General features: G+C 52.5%; 8 protein-coding genes across 8 annotated transcripts; 4 read left to right on the forward strand and 4 right to left on the reverse strand.

Annotated features, from left to right (window-relative positions):
• Positions 1-553: 553 nt before the first annotated feature.
• COCMIDRAFT_6605 (uncharacterized protein) lies at positions 554-1,524 on the forward strand (the record flags this gene model as incomplete). The annotated part of the gene is made up of 3 exons (XM_007691241.1): positions 554-583; positions 654-888; positions 1,001-1,524. 3 exons carry the CDS (start codon positions 554-556, stop codon positions 1,522-1,524), a joined length of 789 nt encoding a protein of 262 aa, XP_007689431.1.
• Positions 1,525-2,057: 533 nt separating this feature from the next.
• Positions 2,058-3,205, reverse strand: COCMIDRAFT_27582 (uncharacterized protein; the record flags this gene model as incomplete). The annotated part of the gene is made up of 2 exons (XM_007691246.1): positions 2,058-2,892; positions 3,084-3,205. 2 exons carry the CDS (start codon positions 3,203-3,205, stop codon positions 2,058-2,060), a joined length of 957 nt encoding a protein of 318 aa, XP_007689436.1.
• A 2,202-nt stretch (positions 3,206-5,407) lies between these two features.
• Positions 5,408-7,985, reverse strand: COCMIDRAFT_6607 (uncharacterized protein; the record flags this gene model as incomplete). Its single annotated transcript, XM_007691242.1, has 6 exons — positions 5,408-5,840; positions 5,891-6,108; positions 6,160-6,426; positions 6,478-6,641; positions 6,693-7,532; positions 7,595-7,985. 6 exons carry the CDS (start codon positions 7,983-7,985, stop codon positions 5,408-5,410), a joined length of 2,313 nt encoding a protein of 770 aa, XP_007689432.1.
• Positions 7,986-9,350: 1,365 nt separating this feature from the next.
• On the reverse strand, positions 9,351-10,574 carry COCMIDRAFT_99324 (uncharacterized protein; the record flags this gene model as incomplete). The annotated part of the gene is made up of 1 exon (XM_007691269.1): positions 9,351-10,574. One exon carries the CDS (start codon positions 10,572-10,574, stop codon positions 9,351-9,353), a length of 1,224 nt encoding a protein of 407 aa, XP_007689459.1.
• Positions 10,575-11,437: 863 nt separating this feature from the next.
• COCMIDRAFT_6609 (uncharacterized protein) lies at positions 11,438-13,052 on the forward strand (the record flags this gene model as incomplete). Its single annotated transcript, XM_007691243.1, has 2 exons — positions 11,438-12,943; positions 12,999-13,052. 2 exons carry the CDS (start codon positions 11,438-11,440, stop codon positions 13,050-13,052), a joined length of 1,560 nt encoding a protein of 519 aa, XP_007689433.1.
• A 2,399-nt stretch (positions 13,053-15,451) lies between these two features.
• On the forward strand, positions 15,452-15,933 carry COCMIDRAFT_38096 (uncharacterized protein; the record flags this gene model as incomplete). The annotated part of the gene is made up of 2 exons (XM_007691253.1): positions 15,452-15,701; positions 15,812-15,933. The coding sequence occupies 2 exons, from the start codon at positions 15,452-15,454 to the stop codon at positions 15,931-15,933; spliced, it is 372 nt and encodes a 123-aa protein (XP_007689443.1).
• Positions 15,934-16,271: 338 nt separating this feature from the next.
• Positions 16,272-17,720, reverse strand: COCMIDRAFT_99294 (uncharacterized protein; the record flags this gene model as incomplete). Its single annotated transcript, XM_007691270.1, has 1 exon — positions 16,272-17,720. The coding sequence occupies one exon, from the start codon at positions 17,718-17,720 to the stop codon at positions 16,272-16,274; it is 1,449 nt and encodes a 482-aa protein (XP_007689460.1).
• Positions 17,719-20,852, forward strand: COCMIDRAFT_99277 (uncharacterized protein; the record flags this gene model as incomplete). The annotated part of the gene is made up of 2 exons (XM_007691271.1): positions 17,719-17,741; positions 17,909-20,852. The coding sequence occupies 2 exons, from the start codon at positions 17,719-17,721 to the stop codon at positions 20,850-20,852; spliced, it is 2,967 nt and encodes a 988-aa protein (XP_007689461.1).
• Between the last annotated feature and the right edge of the window lie 402 nt (positions 20,853-21,254).

Genomic DNA, 21,254 nt, shown 5'->3' on the forward strand with positions numbered 1-21,254 from the left:
CTTGATGTTAGCGTTGGGTGATGCTTGGCCATATTTCGAGGTATTAAATTCTCCGTGAGGAGATGCTTGCATCACGAGCGTTCATAGACGCCCCGCTTGTCTTTAGCTCCTCGTATATGAAAAGCAGATCAGGTTCATGTGCAGAATAGTCCTAGCAGGGGTACACCAATGTCAATAGTCCGGCAGGAGCCTTGATCTGTATACTACATTTCCCTTCTATCCGTCTCCAAGCACGGAGTTTAATAGACACTGATAGTAATGCACCTGCACCATCCCATCCTTGGCACCTCGACTTCTCCCTCCAACTAGCGTCCTAGCCAGACCGACTCTACTAACCCATCTCAACACCGGAACAACAAGTCCCCCGAGCCTCGGCTCAACCCCAGCTTTCCACCCCAACCAACATCCGACGCGACGATCGCTTTAGCCGTGGTGCCGCCATGAACCCGCATGTCTCTCTTCCTCCCCTGTCCTTCTTATACAACCATTAACCACCTTTCCCAAACTTGCCCTCTCTCCAATCAAAAGTCTTAACGAAAGAAAAAGATCCAAAATGGAAAACACCACCCTCTTCGACGTCAGCGTACGTAACCCCCAACCCCAACCATACCATTCGATAGTATATAGACATGTACTAACTGAACATCAAACAGGGCAAAGTCGTCCTCGTAACTGGCGGCGCCAAAGGCATCGGCCGCATGATCAGCGAGGGCTTCGTCCGCAACGGCGCCACCGTCTTCGTCTCCTCGCGCGACGCAAAAGCATGCGAGGCAGCGTGCAAAGAGATGAATGCGCTAGGAAAAGGGAAGGTGGATTTTATCGCTGCAGATCTATACAAGGAAGATGCCGCGGCGTATATTGCTGCGGAGTTGGGCAAGAGGACTACGAGTACGTTTTTTTCCTTCTTCCCTTTTCCATATTCTCATGATACACATTTGGGGGAAAGGCTGTTTTTTTTTAAAGTGAGACAAAGTTTGCTAACGCAACTCACCAAAACCAGAACTCGACGTCCTCGTCAACAACAGCGGTAGCAACTGGGGCGAATCCTACGACAAATACCCCGCCGCAGCCTGGGACCGCGTGCTCAACCTCAACCTCAAGCGTGTCTTCCAACTCACACAAGCCGTCACTCCTTTGCTCGAAGCAGCGGCTTCCCCTACCTCCCCAGCCCGCATCATCAACATCGGCAGCGTAGACGGGCTCCGCGTCCCCGCGCTAGAGACGTTTGCGTATTCGGCGTCGAAAGCTGGACTGCACCATATGAGTCGTGTACTTGCGAGCCATCTGGGTAAGAGGGGAATTACGAGTAATACGATTGCGTGTGGCCCGTTTCAGAGCAAGATGATGAAGGCGACGCTGGAGAAGTATCAGGATGTTATTACAGGGGGCATTCCGCTGGGCAGGATTGGGACGCCCGAAGATGTGGCGGGGACGTGTATTTGGTTGGCGAGCCGCGCGGGTTCATATGTCAATGGTGCGACGATTGCGTTGGATGGGGGGAGTGTTGTTGGTGCCAAGTTGTAGAGTTTGGAATGTTTATGTAATAAAAGCCCTAGTTAGTATATATATACGCGCAAAAGAAATAGATATGTAATTGAACACTTGGAAATCAATGCGTGTACATATTAGTAATAGTTCTTTTTTATTCTTCCAATTAGAACACATCTAGATATATACGAAATCTAGTATACTCTAGAACCCACACTGTCCCCCCCCCTTCCTAATGCCATGCCCGCAACATAAGAAATGGTGCAAACAATGCAAGCGATGAAGATTGTGTGTATCCAGGCTCCTTCAAAGACCAAAAAAGCAGACACATACATGCGTTGAACAACCCTAATTTCCTGAACCAGAAGAAGAAGACAAAGAAAGGATAAAGGGGGGAAGGAAGAGAACAAAAAACGAAACAAACGAAAAAAAGAAGAAGAATAAGAAGAAGAAGAAGAAGATAATAATGCTGTGGTATCATCCATATGCAAAAAAAACAAGACCCTCATGAACGCCCCTATACTGTAGGGAATTTGAGAAGAAAAAAAATTGCAGACTCGCATTAATCCTCACGGACAAGTCAAACTCCTCGACCTCTTGCTCTCCCCCAACGCCAACGCATCCGCCCTGAGATTCTTCGGCACCTTCGCCTTGGCCCAGCACTGCATGGCGACCCGTCTCATAAGCTCAATCTCCTCATCACGGAGCCTCAGCTGTCGTTTGGCAAGCTTGCTCTTGCGGAGCTTAACTCCCTTTTCCGGGGCAGCTTGGCCCGACGCAACAAAGGGCACGCTGGGATGCGTCATTCCGCGCTTGGAGGCCGGGCGGTGGTCGGTGGTGGGGGATGAGACGAGGGATTCGAGGTTTACGCATTCGGCGATGAGGGCTTGGATGCCTGCTGAGAGCTGGGTGGCGCGCGAGAGGATGTAGGACCAGATGTCTGAACCTTCCCAAAAGGGGTCGTTGATGACTGCGTGCTGTAAGGCAGGCAGGATGTGGGGGAGTGGGGGCAGCGTTCTATCCTGGGAGTCCTGCGAGGGGGGTTCTTCCTGCGTGGGTGTGGCGACGGTTGCGGTGCTGAGAAGGCTGGCGGCAATGGTCAGGCGGATGTGGCTGTCGGTGCTCAGGGTCTCGGTCACGACACAGGCTGGGCAGCCGCGGGTGTGGCACCAGTCGGCTTCCTCGGTGATGAAGCATTGCAGGCCGATGAAGGCACTGCGGGATTCGCCTGAAAAGGCGAGTTCAAGGTCCGAGGCTCGCTGGGTGCATAGGGCGGCAGAGGCTAGGGTTGAGGCGCGCGAGAACAACGTCACAATGGGCATGATAAGGGCGTGGAGGATGTCGCGGTGGAGCAGCCATGTTTGCTTGGCTTGGGGTGAGCATGTCGAGTGTGAGGCACAGAAACTATCGAATCCATATTAGCCCGTGTACTTTGCAGATGTGATGCTAATGTTAGGTAGGTAGATAGGTAAAGTGGATGGTTGGGTTGGATTGGGTAGCATGCTAACTGCAGTGGTACTGGAGCAGCAGGCGTGCGATAGGCCGGTGCGATAAGCTCCCGGACGCGGACAAGAGAACAACAGGACAGCACATACTTGGCCTGGCCCGCCAAACACCTCCTCAGCGCACAAAACGCCTTTGACGAGTTGAGGGCATCGACATCCTCCTGGGAAATGGCAAACGGACTCTCCGTGTATATCGCGTGACAGTTATCCATTGTGGTGGTAGTGGCGGGGGTTGTGGTCGTAGTAGTAATAGTAGTAATAGTAGTAGTGTGTCTCCTTGGGCTCGCTTTGCATCGGTATCCGAGTGACGAGTGCTGTGTGTGCAGGCTCCGGGGCTATTATAAGCTGTTTCTCCTGGTCTCTTTCTCTGGTCGGTGTATCTCTCTCTCTCTCTCCGCACGTGAACAAGCGAACGGGACAAGGGGGGAGGGAGGGTGGATATGCCGGAAAAGCAAGGCTCGAAGGTTGTAGAAAGCAAAGGGGAAAGCAAAGGTCAAGAGGAGAGACGGGATGGAAGATTCGAGGACGGGTTTTTTTGGGCAACTTGGAACAAGGGACGCCGTTCCCTATGATTTCGCCCAAATGACGCGAACGAGCCTCCTCAAGCCGGAATGCTAGGGGCACCTGCGAGTGGGGGCGTGTGGTTGATCTAGACTTGCATCCGCACACGCCCCCTTTCCCCATCCTGCTTGCACGCTTGCATACCACGCACCGCCCGTCTGCATCTCGCGACGCTCTATTCAGCCACTGCCTGCCCTAGCGAGCCCGCCCTCTTGCTGTCACAGAGGCGAGGGGAGTCGGCTGGGAGCTTGTGTTGCACACAGACTTTATTGTTCACTATTAATATTGTTATTTTTGTCCGCCGACAAGGGCCCGCCAGGCAAGGCCTCGCTCAGGGGCCGGGGGCCAATTCAGCTAGTCGATTCGCTTGTTGCACTCAACCATCGTGGCACATTATCAGAGTGGGTTTTCCTGTTATCGGGGGCGGAGGTGAGGGGAGGGGTTGGGTTGGACACACACGCCAACTACGTTGGCATTCGGGTGGAGAATGGGGAAACCAAGATATGGGTCGACATGGCATCTCTTCACCGCCCATGAACCCACCAGCGAGGTTGACAGCAATCAGCCCATGCGGAACCGCCCACTCTCTCTCCAATCGATATGCCACACGGAATTCATGCCCGGCTAACTGGCGCCTTGTTTCTCCACTGAGACAGGCAAAACAAAAACCCAGGGACTGGCCGTGCTCACACGTCTACCGTTGGCTTTGTCATAAAACATGTTTCGATAGATACAGCTGTCACTAGTCTCGTCAATGTCCTGCATCGTCGACGCGTGCCTACATGTGCCAACTGAGCAACAAAACCGCCAACACTATCGAAAAAAAGGCCGCAGCTGCGTGTTCCGCCAACGTCAGCCAAGCAACCCATTCCGACTATCGTCATCTCACTCTCTTTCTTTCCAACGGCCCGTTGGCGGAGAAGTCACTGGAAATTGCAACACCGGCGGAGATTTTTGGTTCCATGTGTCGCGCCATGGGATCGGCGGGGCAGGACGCGTACGCCTGCCAATGGCGAATACATTCACGCCCACACCTGTGTAGTGTAAGTACATGTACAGTACAAAACACACACACACACACACAAAAGCTTCTTCGAGTCAGTGCACTCGAGTGCACATGAACATCATACATGTCTGCATTGCAAGCGCCCAGTCGATTTGCTCTGGGACCGAAAACTGCCTTCGGATCGTCTTGCACGCACTAGATTGGCTGATTCACGCACTGGTGGGGGCTGGTGACGATGGCGTCTTACGCTACGGGCAGACGGGCACTCCCGTGATCGGCACTGCAGCTGGAATTTCTCCTCCTAATACCCTAAGCCTTCAAGCCTGCTCTCTCCCTCTCGTGCTTCTTTGCATCTCTGGCCCACAGTCAAAGTGGCGCTATACACTTCGCAGTCAGCTCATACTATCTGCGTCATCGTCCCATCATCCCCTTGCAACACCCCATGCACAAACCGTCAGCCATTGCGTCTCCTACACGTGCGTACCGCTTAGTGACACGCCGCTGGATCGGCTGCCAGTAGCTGGGAACCACTGAAACATGTCAGTGCGCCATCAATTGAATTCCCATGGCGCAACACGGAGCGCTGTCCGCTTGAAGACGATGCCATATATAGCCTCGTGACAAGTCTTGCGTCGAAGCACGCAATCACAAGCGGAGGCTGACTCTGCGGTTCGGCGTGGGAACACTCAAACAGCCGCTAATACAGCCTTCGAAATGCCGCAGTGCCACCATTCGCTATCGCTTTGCACTCTTGAGGACGCAACTCCAATGAGGCGTCAGAGACTGTCTCTCAAGCTAAACCGATTGACCAAACCATGAAAAGTAGTCACGACAATCATATCCTTCTTCACCTGAACCAGAAAACAGAGTACGATCCATCGGTGCTCAGTATTCGCCTTCCGATTCCTTCGTCGTTTTGCGTCCTTCCGAAAGGATCGGTAAAGAGCGTAGTTAGTTTCTCGGAAATCGGCCCCATCTCCTGCTTGGATACCGGTACCGGGGGGCTCAACAAGCTCGGATCAGGCTGCAGGATGGCGAATATGCTGCTTTTCGACCTCCCAACCATCCGGCGAACAACATCTTGCAGATTATCGTACAATGGCCACAGTGTTTTCAGGTACCGTGCTGCGACCGGCTCACACGGCTTACATGGTTCCAGCATGTCCATGCATGATTTAGCGTACGCGAGATCTGCCTCGACCCCATCGGTCTGGCCATCCATGAGTTTGGTGGTTGCATTGAAAAGCAGGCAAATAGAGGCTGAAAAGGACCAGTATATACTACACCCGTCAGCCTGCTTCACTTTCCTTCACTTTCTTCAACAACTTACATTATCCAGCAGCGCTTAGTCAACGTGCCATCAAAGGAAATGAGTCCTAACATGCGCGCAATGTTTTGAGCGGCTGTCGAACACTCTCGTCTGTACATTTTGATGTCATCCGCTGACATATTATTTAATGAAGTTGGTGCCTCGTCGCCGAGCTGAGCTCCAGCCGCAGCAACAAGCAACTGACGGTATAGCAAAACCAGGGTGCCAAGATACATAATCTACCAAAAAAGTCAGTGCTAACACACAATCCGACGAATGCGGTTTCTTACATGTACCATGAAAATGGCTCGCCTCTGGTACTTGTTCAATTCTTGAGCCTCGCTGGACAAAAGGGTAGGAATTTGCAAGTTGTAGGGTACATCCTGGCGCCACTGCTCGAGCTTACGAGTAAGTAAAGTAACGTTAGCCTCGGTGGCTAAGTTGGGTGATGCAAGCGTCTTTGCAACTTCAGCCGCAATCAAATTGATCTTGCTAGTTTGTGTGTGAATCATGTCATCTATCGAAAGGTGATCTGGCCAGTCCACAACACACGCAATCTAGTCATGTTAGCGCTATAGGGAAAAAATATCAGTCTCGCAATGCCATACCTGGACATCGTTGGCCGTCACCTCTGAAGGATAACCAAGCGTGTATGAAAGCCATGAGTCCATGAAAATGAGACTTCGGAAAATTTTCCTCCAGCCTACATCGGCTGTCTGGGGCCGGCTCAGCGGTGCTGCACATTTCCAACGGGCAATCTGCAATCCTGCGGCTGTGTCTTGTTAGCTTGTGTGTTGAATAGTTTAGTAGGGAGCTCGGTTACCAATAAGGTATTTTGCGCTCATGTGCTTCTCGAGGAGCGAGAAGAAAGACAATGAGAGCAACAAACGCATTGTTCGAAAGTGATCTTGCCGGGCTGTCCGTTCGTTGAAATGAAGAGTGCCAGAGGCGTAGAGCAGGCGCAACATGTCATCAGAGAATACATCAATGTCATAATGCGCACCCATGGCAGCCACGGTAAAACATTCAGCAAGCGTCATATCGTCGACCTTTGTCTGTGGCCGGTAGATTCGGTCGAGAATCTCATCAGCTTGTTCAAATGTCCACATGAAAAGGAGCGAGCCGGTCCCTCGAATGAAGGCATACAAGGACCGACGCACTCGGTCTTCGGGCGGGAGACGATTTTCATTGAAATGCTGAGCGCCTCCACTGATGATCTCGCTTCTGAGAGTTACCAGCTCACTAAAAGCTAGGGTCAGTGCGTTATGACAGGCTTCTGCGCCAGGCCCCATAGGCACAGTAGGCATCAGAGACACAGGACTGTCCATGGAGCTGGGGCTCGTCTGTGAATATGGACGAGTGTTGTTGGACGTATCTGTTGTCGAGCGGCTGTTTCCTGGTCGTTGTCTGCCTGAAGAAGCGGTTGACTGTTGGGCTTTGAATTCATTGAGGTACATCTGGTGCTTTTGCCAGCTGTCGGTCTTCTTGTACTCGTCCATCTGGGCCTCAAACTCTTGCATGGACCGCGCAGCATTACTTTCCCACACGCGCTTCTTCTCAGCTGGGAGCTCTTGCCATCTGCGACCCACCTCGCGTGCAATGTCGACAAAGGACAGCTGGCTGACTTCTGGGTCTGTGCGAAGCTGATCAGCAAAGTTGACATCTACGATTGTTAGCAAGAGTGCAATATCAAGTCGGCAACGCGCAAGCGTGTGCTTGTCGTACAGGCTGTCTTTGGCTTCTTGGGCGCATTTGGATCCGGCCGGGGATGGCGCCGGTACCGCCGCTTCTCGCGTGGTGGCGGGGTAGTCGTCTGCCGGGTGAAGCTCTCGAGAGCCGACGCAGAGAGAGATACTGGCTCTGGTGAATTGGACTCTGGGTCGAGTGACAAGGACTGGGGAATGCCGCGGTAGGTTGCAATCTCGCGCTGGAGCAGTCTGCGGTGGCCGAGTTTGAAGTTGAGGGCCGTCATGTCGTCCTCGGTAATGTCGAGGACGGCGCCCCAGGTATGGAAGCCATTGTCAGCGAGGACTTGAAGATATTCGGTTAACCCCAGACGGCTCAGAACATCGGGCAGGCCTGGTGAAGTGGGACTTGAAGGGGAAGGGATCGCCATGAAGGGTGACGTCTGCAGAGGGAAAGGATGGGAAATGGGACAAATGGCATATTTGAGCGTCACGCAGACGACATGGAAAGTGCCGCAGCAAAGACCATGCGGTGCAGACGGACAGAAGCTGAGAGAGACGGTATGGGATAGCGTGCAGCCGTGGCCTGTGATTCCAGACCCGGTAGATGAAAAGAAGGGTGTTCGAGGCCCTCACGGTCTCGACCCACCCTTTTGTCGGGCGCTAGTGGCTGCTGCAGCCCGGTCTGAGTGCGTGCAGCCGACGCAGCGCTGCAGTCAGATTGCTTGAATCTGTCACGGCCGCCTGCCTTTACAAAAAGAGGGGGATAAGTCATCATCATGGCGTGAAACGCTGCATACATGCGTACGTATACGACTGGCCACATGTGCAGGTAGAGTACGTACCGCCCGCTACCTGCCATGCCACTTGGGAGCAACACGGCGGCGCCCTCGAATGCCACACACTGCCGCGCCGGCGGCACTCGAGCCGGGCCCATTCCCGTCCATGGCACTGTACACGACACAGCGGACTGCCTCTGAGAAGAAGCTTTCGGCGCCAGCGGCGATGGGGCAATGGGCAATGGGCTGGGAGAGCTAGACGCCGAGTAAGTAATACAATACTGACTTAGATGATGAACAGCAGCGGGGACCATTCCAACAGGCACGGAACGTGTTCCCTCCTCCCTGTTGCAGCCAAGGACCATTCACAGGCAGGGCACTACTGGCTGTCATCTGCAGCACAGTGCCCGCGTGGTATTGCAGGTAGCCGGGGAATGCTGATCGAAAAGTCCTCTCAGATCGCGGTGGTGCAACAGAGGTCTAGACTACTCGTCCATCTTCATGTCAGCGCCCCCAAGCAGCACCGCCCTCGCCCGCCTCCTGTCTGCTGGCTTCCACGCCCTCCCTGCACTGGCATAACGCTATCGTAGATCTGCCCAAGCTCCATTTGCTCAGCCTCACCATCTGTTTAGATCATTCGATTTCGGTGCACTGCTCCCGCTAACGCCCCGTGCCAGCCACGCAGTCTCGACCGCTCCTGCTCCTGCTCCTGCTGCTGCTGATGCCGATGCCGATGCTGTGCCCGCTGTTCTCGTCCCTGTCCCCGACACATGGCGAACAAAACAACTGTACTTATGGTCATGTGGAGGAAAAACCATGTTTCACGGTGTTATTCCTGGCCTCGGGCACTAGCCCTTCTCTCCCTCCACCAAGCATTAGTACGAGCCGCTAAACCCCTTCGGGACTACGCCCTCTGCTCCAACTGCTTGACGATTGCGCAACGCTGCACGCCACAACCACCTCTACTACTCTAGATCCAGACAATGCCATTCTTATCTACATACCACAATGCCGATCTCACAAGTACTTTTGCATCAGCTCCTTGACCCGTCCCAGATCTAGCGCCTCAATCTGGTTGCCGTTCCCGTCCATGGTCTCCGCCATGCATACCGCGTTGTAGATGGCCTCTTCAACTACATCCGCACTTGCCTCAAAGAGCGCGTTGATGGTCTGGTCATCCGTCATGGCGACCTGCACTTCCCGCGCCTTGTATGGGTCTACGCTTGCTTGGCCCGCTGTCACAGTCTGCACATTCACCTCATTCGCTGTGGAAAACGCCATGAAGATGTCGCCAGACGGATTCGTGCCGTACCCGCCTACCCGAGCCAGCCCAACCGTTGCGCGCTTGGCTAGCCGTTGAAGTTGCGTTGGGTGGAGCGGTGCATCTGTCGCAATGATAACAATAATGGACCCGTCTTTCTTATCCTTTGCCTTTTCCACCTTGAACAGCAACTTGGACTGGGCAATCAACTCTGGATCCTCGGGATTTTCCTCCATCTTCCTCTTCTGCTCTTCGTAGATGAGTCTCCCAATCGGCGCCCCGCCGATTTTAAAGTCCCACATCTTACCGTAGTTAGCTTGGACGAGTGCGGCCACGGTATAACTACGTTCTCCTTCGGCAGGAACAACACGAGAGCTCGATCCAGTACCGCCTTTGAAGTAGTGACATATCATACCCGTTCCGCCACCCGTATTTCCTTCTGGTACCGGCTCACTGCTCGCCTTGTCCATGCCATCCACGATATGCTTTGGTGTCACAGCAAACTTGGCAACATCATGCAAAAAGCCATCAAACGTTTCCGCCACAACTGGTAACAGGAACCAGTCCACCTTGCCTTCGGCATCACAATGTTCCCGGATAGCATACTCGTAGATTCCATTGTATGCTGAACCAACGCCAAAGCTGCCCGTAATAATGATTGGTGAAAACAACAGTCCCATCTCCTCGATCAGGTGCGACCCAGTCATCTCCCCAGACCCATTAAAGCGGAAAATGCCTGCAAAGCAAGCTTTGTGAAACCAGTCTTTGCGTGGCAGGATAGTTGTTATGCCTGTATTTATCGAATTTGGCGTTGCGTTGGGGTATGTGGGTGAGGAGTGGATGGACTCAGTGTGTACAAGAACACCAGGAATGTCTGTGAGACTGTTCTTTGGACCGGGCTCGTAACGGCCCAGGTGTAGAGTTGGAAGCAGCTCGCGAATACGCTGGCGTGGATGTGAGGAAGTAGATAGCGAAGTCATGATGGTTTGTTGTGTGGATTTGAGAGATGAGTTTACGAGCAGTATAGGATATGTGGTGTAGCACTCAAAGCTGGGGCTGTGTGCTTTGAGTCTACCTTGGGATCTTATGATCTTTATGCCATAAACTTCGGTTCGAATTTACTCAAGAGCACATTGATGACAGATTTCTGCTTCTGTCTTCTTCAGGCACCAGTCTCATGTCCCACATTGCTATAGTATGGACGGCTCGCCTTTGTGACACCGTAAGCCCTTGGAGACGTATTAGGCAGGTGCACAGTATTCTGATCCGCCATAATATTGGAACTGCCGCTACTTATGCCAATGATGGCCACGAAGCAGCGCAACAGCAATATGAACTCCATCCTACAGGCGCGTTCTGGCAACGCTCATAGTGAGTCACCTTGGCGAGACCCCGCCCTCGTACATGACTAGCGTACATCCTCATTCCCCTGCGCGTAATCGCCGCTTCTTCACTTCTCTCGCCTATCACACCATATCGACTGATGAATAGAACCATACCATAAAATTGATAGCCAGGGTTCTATCGTTTTTTCAATCACCCACTGAGTCGGCCGGACCTGAAATGTGCTATTTTATCAATGCCGCGAAATTCCCGATGTGTTCACGACTCAGTTGATAGATCTGTTATCGGAATACCGGTTCCTGCATAGCGCACTTGCAACACCGCAAGCTTGATCCTCTCAAGTTCAGATCCCCATGCTGTGCCGTGTCGGGCTTATCTGACGTAGTCGGCCCGCTGTTCAAGTACATGGTCTCTCCCCACTCTTGCTGGAAGATAAAGAAAAGTTTGTAGCCGGACTGTCGGCGATACCACCTTCCTCGCCATCGCCATTTGCACCAGGATGTTGTCGCATCTTCTCGTGGTTGGGCTTTTGAGTCTCGTAAAGACATCTTCAGCGAGTTATGGATTCTACGTCGGCAAGGCACTCACACAGGATGGCAGCGTTATGCTGGGCGGAACAGGCGAAGAAGTATCATCGCATTGGCTTCAGATCTTCCCTGCCAAGGACCACAAGCCGAACGACACCATTGTCGTCGGCGTTACGGAAGACGCGGTAATGCCAGGAAAGTTGATGAACATTTCGCAAGCACCACATACCTTTCGCTATCTTTCGATGGAATACTCGGACTTTGAAGGGTTTCCGGCGCCCCTCACAAATGGTGGTGTTAACGAAAAGGGTGTTGCTGTACGCGATATATGGGCTCAGAACCGGGATGATCTCATTGTCATGACACCAAACCCGCAGACGGGATTGCAATACTCAGACCTGGCCCGCATTGTACTGGAGAGAGCGAGTACTGCAAGAGAAGGCGTCGAACTTATTGGACAAATGATTGCCGAATATGGCTATGCCGACTATGGCGGTAACTCGCATCTCATCGCTGATGCAAACGAAGGCTGGGTGGTTTGGGAGATGTCGGGCGGCCAGAAACTCTGGGCGGCAGAGCGTCTTGGTGAAAATGATGTGCGCGTTCTTTACCCTGGTTATATTGAAGACTTTCCTGTGGACTTTGAAAATAGTCCAAACTACATGGGTAGCCCCAACATTGTGAGTTTTGCGGTTGAGCAGGGCTGGTGGAACCCAAACGGTACCAAGCCTTTTAACATATTCAACGCGTACGCACCTCAGGAAGAAGGCTACACTGCACGAGACGGCGGAGCGAAGTACATGTCGCAAGCTGCGCTTGAAGATGCGACCCGTGCAATGGCTCCTGTAACGGAGAAAGACCTTATCGAGCGCGTTCGCGACTACAGAATCTCGGACGATGAAGCCGGTTACGGCCAAGTCGTGTCTCTACGTCCAAATATGGACCCTGATCTGATTCGTGTTTGGGTTGCACCTACAGGCTCAGTAACAGCACCTTTCAACCCATGGTGGCTGGGTGTAAAGAGCATTCCACCAGAGTATGGACTACATCGCTACCTGTACAAGGATGCTGCGGCAACATTCCTGGATACCGACTACCAGTTTCAAGAAGCCACCCAATTTGCTGGACGTATATTCAAAAAAGTACTCTACTACACGTGCTCGGATCCGGAAAGTTATCTGCCCGTTGTGCAAAACATGCTGCATGGATTCGAGAATGCATCCTTTGCTGACATGGAATGGGTCGAGCGAGCTGCCCACACAATGATGGAGGCCGGGCAGCGGGAACATGCACTGGACCTTTTGACATTCTATTCGCATGCAAGGGCAGAAAAGGCACTGGCGCTTGGGAGGACCATGGCTGATGCTCTTGACGCCTACGTGAAGCTGACGGGTCAGTTCCGCATGCCGAGTGGCGATCGAATCAATGATCCTGGGCTTGGGGCTGAGACAGTCAACTGCTTAGTAGGATGGGATCCGGTGAGTTAGACATGAGCGTAGAGATGTTTGGTGCATACTAATGTTGTTGTCTTAGGATCAACCAGCTGACAAGCAGAAACCTCTGAAGAGATTTCGACGATCGAAATGACTTGGACAAATAGCTCGGAGCTACCGAGACAAGCAATACCCTCTCGATACTTGAGATACTGAAGATAATGATCTAATATAATCGTACTCGAGCAGAAGGAGCAAATATATAGAAAATATGTACCACTGATTCGAGCCTAGGGGGTGATTGCAAATGAGGAATGACTACGGTAGCCATTCAATACTGCCATTGACGGGCCGACAGGACTCTAAGCCGAACCCGTATGTATCGATTATTCACAAGTAAACCAAGTGGACACCGTATCCATGCGGCTGCCGTTGTTGGCACCTGCGTCGCATGCATAGCGATTACGCGAGCCTCGATTTACCCGGTCATCACGCCACGACTTTGGCGGTAGACATTTTCAATCGTCACCAATCTTCTAGTCCTTTATGGCAACGTGATTCGAGAAGGAGCGCTATCAAGCTTTTGTACTATTGACTTGCATGTTTTGTTTCTATCATGCAGGAGGTACTAGCAGCTAGGCGCTACGAACGAGGAATGGCTTGTACACGTCTGTCAACTAGCAACCGAGCACATGGTAAGACTATCACGATACCAGAAATCTATGGTAATAGCCCGACAGATAACAGAAGCTCCGACTCTTCAGCCAAGAAACGCTTGACAGCAGTATACTAACAATTGGTTGATGCTTACACTGGAACTAAGCTCAAGAGCTAACCTTGGTTGCTAGCAGCAAGCCACCATTTTGAACCCTTACCCATTACCCACAGGCTGCAGGAACCACTCATGTATGTGGACGCAAGGATTGCCATACTGGCTAGCTTGAACGTTTCTATTCGCTGGTTGGGCTACTTAGATCGGTTTACTACTGTCTTTCGCTTGTTGGCCGCACGGAACTACTGCAAGGCCGGGACGCGGGCTAGAAGGCTAAAAAAAATCGAACGTTGGATCCCTCCCAGAGCACAAACTATGGAACGAGCTGAGGGTTACGCAAGTATCAGGCAGAGGATTCGCTCGGTGTCCGTGACATGAGTGTTTTTCTCCTTTTCTGTTAGCTAATGGGCTTTGTGCATTTAGAGAATTTGGAAGGAAGAGACATTCGACTCCGCACAGCTCGTTGGTACACACATACTACCCGGAAGCAGGAAACTTTTCTCCACCAACATGTCAGCATAGCAAGATGCTGTTGTTATCGAGGCTCCCCTCGTACCCGGTTCCGGGAAACTCTTCACCCATCTGACGCACCGTATGGATGCCGAAGCAATCTATCAACTATATTTTCCAGCTAAAAAAAACTGATACCACAATTTTGCTCTAGGCTTATCCCAAGCAAGCGAGCCGTCCATCGTATTGACCGCAACTTCTGATAGCAAAAGACGGCAGAGAAAAAAAAGAGAGGACTTGTGATGTCAGCGCGGTGTAAAGTTATCGGCCCCATACCGTAAGAGTCTTGTTCGGTCTAGCAATCGGCTTCCTCGGAATGAAGCATGTCCGCTTCCTTCCATGGGAAACACAGGCTCCATGTTCCCGGGTGCCTTCGGTATCACGGCGAGTGTGATTATGACGACCGGTTATTGGATCGTTGATGTGGGCGGGCGAGATACCCGTCCCAAAGCTTATTTACCATTGGGTGTAAGCGGGGATGACATGGGGGGGTGTCCTAGGTTAACCAACAGCAAAACGTGAGAGTATAGTTTGATCCGGCAGATACATGAGCATATGTTCTGTTTTCATATTTAGAAACACAGTGATTGAGGAGAGAAAGCGTCCTGTACACCTTTTCTTCAGTACTTGCAACTGCAAAGGATTCTTGCGGAAGCCTTCCTTTTCCTCGGTCGTTCCCGACATACATATCTCGCTTTACCTAGTAAGTAGTCAGCCGCATCGCACTATCGAACCCTAGCGTCATCATCTCCCCATTTCTCTCTCTCCCTCTCTCTCCCTCTCTCGATAAACAAGAAAGCCGACGACATCCGACCCGGGATGTGGGCCGGTTTTGCACGCATGTACCATGCCGTTGCGATAACTATTCTTGACGCTCAGCCGAGAGCTTTTTCCCACCACTACGCCTGGAGGATTGCAAGCTGCATGGAAGGATCACTCGGATGGGGGGGGGGGGCTTGGTCAGGATCGACGGGAAGGCTAAGTGCTGATGCGTACGTGCGTGCGTGGATGCGCCGAGCGCTGAGGCAAATATCTGTATGTACTTGGATGAGAAAGGAAGGGAGGCTGGTGGGAAGGGGCAGACGGCGAAAACGTATAAGTATAGAGAGAGTATGCGTGCTCCCTTGAAGTACCAATACCTACTACCCATCTCAACCCCTCCAAGTCTAATACCATCAGGAAATCTTGGAAACGTATACTTGATATCTTAACCCTCCCATCCTTCACCAATACCTACCAATAAACTCGTCCCATACAACCTACCTACGAAAATGCACGCCCTCACTATCTTCATTGCAACCCTGGGCCTCGCCTCCGCATCCCCCATCTCGCACCTCTTCTCCCTGCGCTCCCCCCCTCCTCGCAACATCGTCGCCTCCGTAGACCGCTACGCCGGCGCCAGCTGCACGGGAAATATTTGCAACATAGCCGGGTCGGGGGATTTGGTGCCTGGATGCAACGCCATTACCGATGAGTGCGTTGCAAGTCTTAGGTTGAATTATGCTAATAAGGGGTGTTCTGGTACGTTCTATCCTTCCTTTTCTTTGTTTTATTTTTTTGGGTGGCTTGGGGGTACTCTGATTGGGGTTGAGAGAGAGATAGAGGACCAATGCTAATGTACGTGTGAATAGTCAAGGTTTTTGCAGACCACGCGTGTAAGCAGGAGACTGGCGCGGTGGGGTTGCAGACGGCGGGTGTGTGTAGTGCGCTTGCTGGCAGCACGCCGTTTAAGAGTATTTATGTTACGTGCTAGGTGTGGTCTGAGAGAGAAAGAGGCAGGGAAAGGGATGATGTGACGAAGAGATGCATGGGGATATGAAGAAAAAAGAGTGACGCAGTGATGATTATGAAGATATAGAATAATGTATAGCCACGCTCATTAATTTGCAAATGTTTGAAATTTCATCTTCTCGCTCTTTCTTTCGTTCCCATGTGTTGTGTCTGTCTTGGCAGCCCCGTGCCGAGCGAAACCTTTACGTGCTCGTATGTCTACATATTCTACGCATAGAGGCTAAACAAACAAACAAAAACATGCTTCTTTCAAAATGGGTATCATGACCAACCTATTAGTATTACAACTCAACTAGCCATCTATTTTGCCGGACTAGCAACTCTATCAACCGGACTTGCCGTCCGGGCTGTGCCTACACCCGAAGCTAACAGTTCTAATCTTGAGGCTTGGACACGATGCTTCTTCATGACATCAACCCATTCCTCATCTGCCTCGCTGTCTTCCACACTCTCATCTAGCTCTGCGCGCAAATCTTCTTCGAGCAGCGCAATCATTACGCTAAAGTCTGCACCGAGTCTGCCCAGCGAGCCAGCGCAGTAGAGGACCTGGGTAAGAAGCGAGTCTCTTGCTGAGCGATCCTGCACATTGGGCAAATAGTCGCGCAGGGTATCGAAGAGCATTTCTACAAGGTGCAGAGGAAAAGTAGCGAGAGCAGAAGGGATGGGCTGAAGAGGATCAGACGAGTCGACGGGCTTGACAGCCGGGGCTGCAGCGTCTTCGGATCCTGGTGCGGGGAGAGCAGAAGGAAATATGCTTTTGTACATGGATATTATGGCGAAGCTTTGTTCGCGGAACACCTCGAGGTACTTTTTCAAGTACTTTTCTGTTTGTTGGCCAGCGGCCCAGCCATTTTCGGTGACTTTTGTTGTCTTACTCGTGCGCTTCGAAGTTTCCTGGTCTGCGAGGTCGCGGAGAGGGGACAGGGCTTCGAGCATGGACTCGAGGCAGACTAGCCTGCACACAAGGAACAGCGCGCCTAAAGTGCCCTCGCCACTACCAATGGCGGCTTGTTTAGTGGACCAAGATTCATCTAACTCGGGGGCAACACGTCGGAGCCAGCCAATGGTTCGCATTGCACCTGCCAACTTGATTCCCTGAGCCTGGAGAGCTGTGATGAGGTTGGTGGTCATGGTCTTCATCTCCTGCTCGGCCTGGGCTGTGAGCGAGGAGATCAGAGGCGAGTTGGGGTAGAGAGTATGCAGGCGCTTGACATGGGCATGGAGATCGAGGGCCGAGGCGTAGTTTGCATTGGCGATAGCCGTGGACGAGGTCGCTTGTGCGGCGGCTGTCGACGATGTTATGGCAGACGAGAGGAGGGTGGGGAGGTCGAGGACATCGGAGACGCGGTCAATGTTGCGCGACAGCAGCATGGCTTTTCTCCGCCTGTCGAGTATGGCATTATCAGCGCCTCTACTGTATTTGTCGGAGAAGTGCTGTGCTGCTGTTTCGAGTGCGGGCAGCTCGGCGTGGACGGTTGATGCATCGTGTCCAATATGCGGGAGAGTGGTGCGCAGATGCAGCAGGTGGTCGGCCGAGGCGATAATTGGCTTGTGAGATTTTTTGGAGAGAGCCTGAATGGAGCGCAGTATTGATTGTGAGCTTTGGGCTAGTGATTGCTGCTCCGACGAGGTGAGGGCTGGTAGCGGGAGGGTGGTTAGGCGGGAGAGGTAGGCATTTGTGGCGGCGTCGTTGGGGACAGGACGGGCGTCGAGATAGGGAACGAGGAGGTCATAGAGGGCGTCAACCATGGTGTATATGGGTGGTCATGTGTGTGTATATATGTGGGAGTGAAGTGTAGTAGTATGTACGTATGTACATGTGGGGTATAGAGTAGACGTGGACCCCTGCAAGCATCGACGCTTCACATGCGAGAAAGGCCCCGCCCAAGAAAGTATCCCAGCACCTTCATCCATCTCGCCCTGTCCAGCGCCGCCAGCTTCTTCGCACCCCGGGGCAGCGCACTCCCAGCCGCACATACCGGCCCCCGCCCATCGACTCCCCAAATGCAAAGCGCCCAGCATGTCGTCTTCTGCGTCGAGGACACGGTCGGGCTCATCGACGACAGATACAGCGTCGGTATCATAGAGCGCTCCTTTGGCGACGTAGACTCGCACGAGCCCCGCCCCCAGCGCGACTATCCCGATGACATCGAGTGCCATGGCGACATTCCCCAAGACCAATTCGCAAAGTTTATCAAGGACGGCATCCCTCCGCGCGGCACCGTCCTCGTCTCGTGGCAGACGCAGTACAAGACCGAGCTCATCCCAGAGGCCAGGCTGCAGCTGCTCGACCGCGCCCTCTATGTGGGCGATGTCGTAAAGCGCAAGGCTGAGGACTACATGAGTGGTACCGTTATCGGAACCCAGGCTGTCTGCACTCTCTTCCCCGCCACTCTCTTCAACGGCGGGCACATTACCCAGGCGATTACCGACGACCACTCGGTGCGTAATGTGGCCGCTGACGAGCTCATCAACGTCCACGAGTTTGTCGAGGGAGCCCTCGTCGTCTATGGCGACTGGGTTGGCCGTGTGGAAAATGTCTACGACGAGGTCGCTATCAAGCTCGCAAATAACTCAGTCGTCGTGGTTGAGGACCCCTCGGAGCTGACTCAAGACGACACCACCATAGACCGCCTCAGCGTCGGAGACACGTGCAAGACAAAAAAGGGAAATTTGCGGAGGGGCCGCTGGCGCTTTGGCGCATACGACCCCAGTGTGCCCCCCGTCGGCATGGTAGTCGAGACACGAGCAACTGAAATCGACGTGCAATGGCTTGCCAGGAGCATCGGCTCCCGCAATCGCGCTTTCGCCGCGGAGGAGCCGCCAGTCACCCTTAGCCGCGACGAGTTTGAGAGCCCCACCTTCTACAAGTACGACGCGTCAGGCGGCACTGCCACAACACTTCCTCTGTCTGAGAATGGTGTCGATAAGTCATATCACGTTGCCGATGTGGCCGTGGGAGACCGTGTCCGCTTCAAGGATGTTGCGGGCGCTGCTGTCAAGTACGATGGCACTCACACTCTGCCCGACGGACATGCACAAGGCAAGGTCACGCGCATACCCCGAACTGACTCTTTGGGCTACGACCTCAATGTCTTTCTCGTCACACAGACTCACAGCCAAGTCACCGTGCAATGGCAGGACCTGTCAATAACACATGATCTCAGCTCCGCCCTACTGCCCGACCCCAACGTCGAGGATGACGACGAGGTATGGCCGGGAGAGCTCATCTTCTCAAAAGAAAACCGCAAAGACGATGATGAAGAAGAATCGGAGACGAAGAGGCCTGCAAAAGTAGGCATTGTCCAGACTGTCAAGGGTCGAGATCGGATAGCGACTGTGCGGTGGTTCAAAAACGCTTTCGTAGAATTCTTTGGCAATGACCTGCTCCCGCCATGCACTACAGGCGAGCTCAGTGACGCCATTGAAGATGTTAGTCTGTACGACATTTACTCGCTGCAAGCCCTTACGCGACGCCGTGGCGATTTCGTCATTCTAAATCCAGACAACGTTGAAGCTATACAGTCTACGACCAACATTACCGGCCCCAATTGGTTTGGCGAGGTCATTGATCTAGGCTTGGACGGTAAACTGACTGTTCGTCTTGGTGCCGCGAAGCCTGTAGTTGATGTCAAGGTCCCCTATGAGTGCGTTCACCTTGCCTACAGCAGTGATATGGCCGATGATTTCGTCAACAACCTTGGAGAGCTCGACGGCGACTCCATCGAAGACTCGGACGAAGAATTTGATTCCGATGACTTCGACTCCGCCTCTTTTAACGAAATGTGGATTGAGTACGAAGGCATGGAGGGCGAGCCACCCGTCGGAGATGAGAGCGACTGGTCAACCGAAGAGGAAGATGACGACCCCGACGACGACGATAATGATGACGAGTCAATGCCAGATCTAATTGACACCACAAAGGAAGACGTCGATACCACCAAGACTACCCCTGAGATCAAGTCGCCCCCGACAAAAGATGAGAAGCTTGATTCACACCCAGAGCCAGAGGCCGATGACACACACATGGAGCACGGAAACACCGAGTCATCCACTGCAGGACCGGCATCATTCGTCATCCTAGATACGCCCCCACCATCGTCACATCGCTACGTTGGAATGTCATCGACATCGTCGTCCGCCTTCATGCGCCGTATTGCCAAAGAGCACAAGATTCTTCGCAGCTCATTACCGCCTGGAATCTACGTCCGCACCTGGGAGTCACGCCTCGATCTTTTGCGCGTGCTTATGATTGGCCCTAACGACACACCCTACGAATTTGCTCCATTCGTCATTGATTTTCACCTCGGTTCGTCGTACCCGCAACAAGCGCCCGATGCCTATTTCCACAGCTGGACCAACGGCAACGGCGCAGTCAATCCGAATCTGTACGAAGATGGAAAGATTTGTTTGAGTTTACTGGGGACATGGCACACAGATGAGCGAAACGAGAGCTGGAGTCCTGCAAAGAGTACACTGCTCCAAGTCCTGGTTTCGCTCATGGGTCTGGTGCTGGTAAAAGAGCCGTACTACAATGAAGCAGGATACGATGTACATCGTTCGGCACCAGAGACCAAGCTCAGCAGCGCTTTGTACACGGAACGAGCCTACTTTCGCGCAAGGGCTTTCATACACCATGCACTTACTCACGACGTCGAGCCTTTCAAGCAGGAACTGGAGTATCTGTACCTAAGTCAAGAAGACGATGCACCAAAGCTACTCGACAAAGCAATCGCTGCCGCTAAGGACATCGTCGAGCGCAGTACTGATGCGAATGAAGAGGGAGAGCGTGATGGTCTGCGCAAGATCAGTTTGGGTGCTCTAGTTATGCTCAAGCGCCAGATTGAGAAACTAGAGGACCTGAACAAACCAAAGGCGTGAGTACTTGGAAGAAGAGTACGGAGAAGTAGAGTATTTGTCGTATAGCTGGGTGTCTGATGTGGTGTAAGAAAAATGAATAGCATCTATGATATACCCCCTCCCGCGCCGCTGAATCAAGGACTTATGTTAAAGAGAAGTAAAGAGAAGAAAAAGAAATAAATTAAATATCTCATAGATAGTTGCAGTGTATTGCTATAGAGTTGAGGTGAAGTCAAGTGAGAGCAGGGCAGCCCCTGCTCCGAAGGTAGATTCCGCAGTTACAATTACAATATTTTCAGTCTCCAAGAGACACATCGACTTGGTATCCAGGTCTCCTCTTTTCACACATATCATATACAAAATCACGGCTTCAGATGCGTTTATTCGCCATGGTGTTTCCACCACCTAATCCCATGTTCTCCA

Source organism: Bipolaris oryzae, assembly GCF_000523455.1.
Source record: "Bipolaris oryzae ATCC 44560 unplaced genomic scaffold scaffold_95, whole genome shotgun sequence".
NCBI classification, from domain to species: domain Eukaryota; kingdom Fungi; phylum Ascomycota; class Dothideomycetes; order Pleosporales; family Pleosporaceae; genus Bipolaris; species Bipolaris oryzae.